General features: G+C 43.4%; 1 protein-coding gene across 1 annotated transcript; it reads right to left on the bottom strand.

Annotated features, from left to right (window-relative positions):
* Positions 1-1,784: 1,784 nt before the first annotated feature.
* On the bottom strand, positions 1,785-5,845 carry LOC107751259 (phospholipase D3-like). Its single transcript, XM_016566939.1, has 7 exons — positions 5,662-5,845; positions 5,393-5,576; positions 5,165-5,279; positions 4,889-5,039; positions 4,270-4,372; positions 2,069-2,221; positions 1,785-2,003 (listed from the first exon to the last, which is right to left on the bottom strand). Exons 1-7 carry the CDS (start codon positions 5,730-5,732, stop codon positions 1,785-1,787), a joined length of 996 nt encoding a protein of 331 aa, XP_016422425.1. The 5' UTR covers positions 5,733-5,845.
* Between the last annotated feature and the right edge of the window lie 21 nt (positions 5,846-5,866).

Raw genomic sequence — 5,866 nt, 5'->3', positions numbered from 1 at the left:
TTTTTAGACCGATGAGCTTTGTAAAAATCGATGCATTTCAGAAAGGCGGGGCATAGAAACAATAATGTACAGTATGTGGAAAATAATGTGTTTTTTGAACCTTAAACCGCATAAACACATTTCATTACACCAAATACACAAAATAATGTTCTTTTTAGCAGCATCATATGACCCCTTTAAAGTTATTGAAGAAGGACCTAAAAGAACCGTTCGCAATTAATGCATAGTGGCAGCAGGAGAAAAGAGATAGAAGGTTACGTCCAATTTGGATCTGTTACAACCTACTCTACTACCACGGTGGGTTGAAATTTATGATAAAAAAAGGTTTAAGCAATTTAAATGAACTTTACAGTAAATATCATCATATCATATATCATTATATATCATTAACTGAAATAGAATATCTGAAATACAATTGCAGAATTTCTTGCTTTAAATACTAACAAATAGAAGTTACACAGGTGTCATACTTTCACAGCTACGGTGAATGAAACGCACGAACACGATTAACAATGCAAATAGTCTTTAATAATCCACAAAAGGGCGAACACAGGTCGGACAGGCAGGATCACACATAGGGACATAGTAGACCGGATGACAAACAGAGAACAGAACACAACTAAAATAGTGGAGCAAATGAGGATAATTAACCAGACACACCCGAACCAAATGACATAATCAAATGGAGACAGAAACTAGGTCAAACAGAGCACATGGGAAGAAAATACAACAAACAGTCCTAAGGTCTTACAGTTCGCCCCCCATCCCGGAAGGCACGACCTCGCGCCACAGAGACAAAGGGAGGGACGGAGGGGGACTTAGGAGGAGGACAAAAGGAGTGGAGAAGGGATGGTGACAGGGGACGGCAAAGGGCTGGCAGGAAGGCAGGCATACAAGACAGGTGGAGGCTCCGGTGGAGGACGGACACCCAGGAGGAGGACGACAACCAAAGTCCAGGGTTGATCAGACGGAGGGAGGAGCCAGGGAGAAGCCAGGAGGAAGCAGGAGAAGCCAGGCGGGACCCAGATCCCAGTCATGATGGCGACCCACAGTGGAGCCGACAGAGGGAGGAGCCATGGTGGAGGAAGGGCTGAAGACTCCAGGGGGACGACCGACAGCGGCAGAGCAGGTGGTGGTGAAGCCCGAGGCGGAGACGGAGAGCCGATGAGCCAGGGCGACGATCCGGAAGGCCGCGGTGGAACCGGAGTGACAGAGGACCGAGGTGGAGCCGGAGGGAAGGAGGAGCCTGACAGAGCCAGAGGGACAAGGTGTAGCCGGAGGAGTGGAGTCCCGAGGCAGCAGATGGTCGACGGCAGACCAAGGTGGAGCCGGAGGGATGTGGGAGCCTGGCAGAGCTGGTGGACTGATGGGCCATGGTGGAGAGCAGGGAGCTAGGAGCCATGGTGGAGCCGCTGGGTCGAAGGGCTGAGGCGGAGTCCAGGACTCAGAGACTGGAGGCGGAGAAAAGGGATCCTCCAGCCATGACGCCAATGGAGACTGGCAGACTCACGGCGATCCTACTGCACAGATGGTGGGCTGAGGGTGAGCAGAGGGACTGCCAGGAGACAGCGGTGGTGATGGTGAGGACTGATATAAAGGAGGTGGGAGAGGGAGGCAGGGTGGGAGTACAGAATGTTCAGGGGACTTAGGGCTTAGCTGCCCACACACACCACAAGACCTCTGTGGTCGTTTCAGGACAGGCATACAGTTCAGTGGGTGGAGCTTACCTCCACGCTCTCGCTGTCCATATCGCTCTCCCCCATGGCGAGCTCTGTAGCCGGCTCTCACACCTGGTCTGATGTCACGGGCTCTGGCTCCAAGGCGATCCTCAGTTCTGTCGCTCCATCAGGCGATGGCTCGTCGGTTGCGACAGGCTCAGGCTCTCCATCATCGGTAGGCTCAGGCTCTTGCTCCGCACAGCGGGGTGATGGTGGGCTGGGCTCTGGGTCTGGCTGTGTTCCGGATCGGGGGTTGATGCTCCCCAGACACCGGATGATGGCCTCCTTCCAAATCAGTCCAGTGGTGTCTGGGGGTGGGGGGGGACTTCGATGGCGTAGTGAAGATTCACCCCGATCCAGAACAGAGACTTCAGTGTCCCATCGTCAAATGAGCAGGTCGTGGCGAAAACACTGAAGTCTCTGGCGAAGTCGAACAGGTCAGGGTTAGTACGGGCAATGGCGATGAGTCGGGAGGTGTAATGATCCATTAAGAAAACCAAAAACTGACAAAAACGGGAAAATAAACTGAGAAAACACGACGGGTATACTTTTCTTTCTTTTTGTAGGTCCGATTTTCTGTCACAGCTACGGTGAATGAAACGCACGAAGAAAACGATGAACAATGCAAATAGTCTTTAATAATCCACAAAAGGGCGAGCACAGGTGGGACAGGCAGGATCACACATAGGAATGTAGTAGACCGGATGACAAACAGAGAACAGAACACAACTAATATAGTGGAGCAAATGAGGATAATTAACCACACACACCTGAACCAAATGACATAATCAAACGGAGACAGAAACTACGTCAAACAGAGCTCATGGGGGAAGAAAACACAACAAACAGCCCTAAGGTCTGACACATACAGTATACACAAAAGAACATTATCATAGTGACTCAAGTGACACTAAAATAATGTAATAAACATTAATTTAACAAAATAAGATGTAACATAAAACCTTCATATAAATAAATGATAAGAAAAGAAGAAACAGCAGTTTCAATAATAAACCAAATGTGAGTTGTCACAATTCTGGGAATGTCAATTTACTATTTTTTCCCACTTAAATAATTGTTCTTTAAATTTTAAATTATTATTTTAAAATTCATTTTATCATTTTAAGTATTTTATTGTAAAATTACATGAAACTAGCAATTGTGCCATGCATGTGCAAGCAATAATTTTTTTTACTGCTTCTTCTCTCTCGGATCAATATGTTGGGTTTATTTTGAGAGAAAGAAGAAGATGAGAGAAAAAAAGGAGAGGAGAAGAGGGGCAGCTGCTTCTTCCAGCCAGCTGACTGATGTGAGGCGACGGGGCATTTCCAGCGAGAGCACAACGTCACATGTCAGGCAGGTCAGCATGGACCAGGCAGACAGACACTGAAATATTCAACGCAATGCTCACATATCATGCATCTAACGCCTCTGAAACAAGCCTAGAAGGAAGAAGAAGAATTAAATGAAGAGGGACTACAAACCACATGTTCAAAACCACATGGATCATTAAAATCTCCCTGTTAAACATCCTGACTTAACAAGGGATAGTTCACCCAAAATCGAAAACTGTCATTATTATAATGAATATTACTATAATTTCTACTTTCATATTGTTCCAAATCTGTATCTGTTCTCATGTACATGGATGATGATACATCATTCAATGTGTTATTAAGGGAAATTCAGTAAATAGAAACATTTACTAACCTAGTTTTGTAGGAAAAAAAGAAAAGAAAAAATCTAAAATGTTTAAAGAGGCAATCTTATCCAACTACTGGTGTAAGGCCCCCTGCCTGGTTTCAATAACCCTAAACAGGGCAACGTATCCTGGGGGATACAAACACTTGAGAAGCATAGGCGGAGTTGTTAAGACTATCTTCTAACACTTTCTTTGTCAACATTCTACAAACCCTAAACCTACCAAGTCTACTCTGAGAGTTAGTAGACATGTAGTTGCAAATTACTGAGAATTAGTTGACATGTAGTTGACATGTAGTTACAAAGTTACTTATAGTTAGTAGAATGTCTAAAGTGGACTATCGAAATAAAGTGTAACCAAATATAAAAATGAAAGAATTCACATTTTCTCATTTTATTTGTATTATCGTATTATTTTAGTGGTTAGAATAAGTAAGTTTTGGGCTAAATTAATTATTTAAGCCCCATATCCTCGTGAGTCGCGAATGATTCTCAACTTGAGAGGACATGAGAGGACTCTCTTTTCGTTATTTTCCCCGCTTTAGCAAGTTAACAAATATTCGTTGTTTTTTTTATAAACCCGCTAATACAAATGTGGTGGACTGAGTCATTTCTGGCTGAATTGGACAGGCGATTTGAAGCGATGGCCTTGAGTGTGGCGTGTGATGCAGTATTCAGTTTAAGCATGTACGCAAGCCTTAAGATTCACCCTCGGCTTGTGATAGCTGAAGTGGATCTTGTGAAATGTGAGATCGCATCGCGATTACTCCGTCTTGAGAAACTTAAAGATGAAGTAGGCTACGGAAGGACAAATATCCAAACTTTTTCAGACTATTGCAGTTGCACTCACGCTGCCCATTGGTTCGGCTACATCAGAAATAAGTTTCTCAGTTATGAGGAGAATCTGGCTCCGATCTTCAGTGGCACAGGACAGATTCTCAGATCTTTCTTTACTGCACATAGAGAACAATTTGACTGAAAAACTATCAGAAGAGAAGAAATAGTGAAAGAAAGACAGTGGTCATCTATGCAATTCGGAAAAAGAGGCAGCTTTTCTGCATTAGGTATGTTTTTCTGGGTTTTTTTTAATGTATTTTTAATGTCGAATATATGTTATATAAATATATGAAATGTAGAACATATAAAAAAGTGCTCGTGGCTCAGTCGGTGCCCCACCCAAGCATAAAAGTGAAACTCCGCCTATGTATTTGGGTTAATAGCCATTTTGACATTACGGTCTAATAAATTGCACTGGATAATGAATAAAAAATAAATAAAATAAAATAAATAATTCAAATGAAATTTACAAAATAAATATAAAATAAAATAAAATGAATATAAAATAATATAATTAATAAAAAATAAAATAAAATCACAAACACATTTACATGTCAAAGACCTGCATGCACACTGACCATGCATATTTGCATGTCAACAGACAACTTTTGTCCAGTCAGATAATGACACACAATGTCGCTTGATTTAGACGTACCTGGGTAAGGGAACGCCAATCCATGTTTGCGCTCCCTAAATACATGTGTTTCTTATCCACAACCCATAGTTTGGTGTGCAAAATGCCTCCAGTGATGCTCTGCAGGTCAACTCCCCTGACCTCAGCCCCTGAGAGAAAGCACAAAGCAAGAAAGCTAAAGGAAAAAAGCTGCATAACATCCAATCCAAACCATTCACCATTCTCAATGCATACATTTTCACGTGCTGCATGTGCAATAGGCACGCTGTTGTACCTGTTGCAACCAGTTCGTCTGTGTCTGCGATGTACGGCTGAGGGGCGTTTACAGCGATCTTCAACTTCACTCCTTTTGGTTCCAGCTGCTTCAGCTGGTTGAACACTTTTTTGCCCTGTAGAAAAGATTTAAATGAAACGCCTTATATAATGCAAATTAATATTATCCTGCAGGTAACAAATGTTTTAGAGCCTTCAGAGTGCGTAAAATGTCCACAATACAACGTACCAGCACAGACGAGGGCTCCGTAAGGCCTAAATCTGAATCTCGGAGTGTGAAATAGAAAGCACCAATGTGGACAGAGCGGTTTGCTTTGTTTAGCAGATTAGTCCAAGTGTCTGAAATGTTCTGCAGGTGTGGCGAGCCGGAAGGGAAGCTGAGGCCCTCAGGGACACTCTCAACAATAGTAAGCCTGATAAGGAGCGTTTAGAAACACATTAACATCTCAAACTCACCATTTAAATACTTCAAAATATGAAAAGGACCCGTTTCCTCACCTACAGTCAAAAGTGCATGTCTCTTGAGGCATCCAGAAACTTTCCAACCAGTGCAGCTCCAGTTGTGACATCAGGTGTGACACAGATTTAGGGACTCCATACTGCCAGACGTGCGATGCAAGTCCACCCAAAAGGAGGAGAATGGTGGGCAGGAGACAGAAAAGGGAAAAGCTTCTTCCTTTTGTCTGCTAAAACAATAGAAAAT

The sequence above is a fragment of the Sinocyclocheilus rhinocerous genome, unplaced genomic scaffold (assembly GCF_001515625.1).
Source record: "Sinocyclocheilus rhinocerous isolate Xijiao unplaced genomic scaffold, SAMN03320098_v1.1 scaffold1083, whole genome shotgun sequence".
Classification (NCBI taxonomy): domain Eukaryota; kingdom Metazoa; phylum Chordata; class Actinopteri; order Cypriniformes; family Cyprinidae; genus Sinocyclocheilus; species Sinocyclocheilus rhinocerous.
This window is presented reverse-complemented; position numbering and strand designations above follow the sequence as displayed.

What these genes read in the sequence shown, in the direction of transcription:
- LOC107751259 (XM_016566939.1), bottom strand. Translation starts at nt 5,732, where the DNA reads ATGTCACAACTGGAGCTGCACTGGTTGGAAAGTTTCTGGATGCCTCAA. An exon ending in ACATGCACTTTTGACTGTAG is followed by an intron (nt 5,577 to 5,661) that starts GTGAGGAAACGG and finishes GCTCCTTATCAG; the next exon opens with GCTTACTATTGTTGAGAGTG. An exon ending in CGGAGCCCTCGTCTGTGCTG is followed by an intron (nt 5,280 to 5,392) that starts GTACGTTGTATT and finishes TCTTTTCTACAG; the next exon opens with GGCAAAAAAGTGTTCAACCA.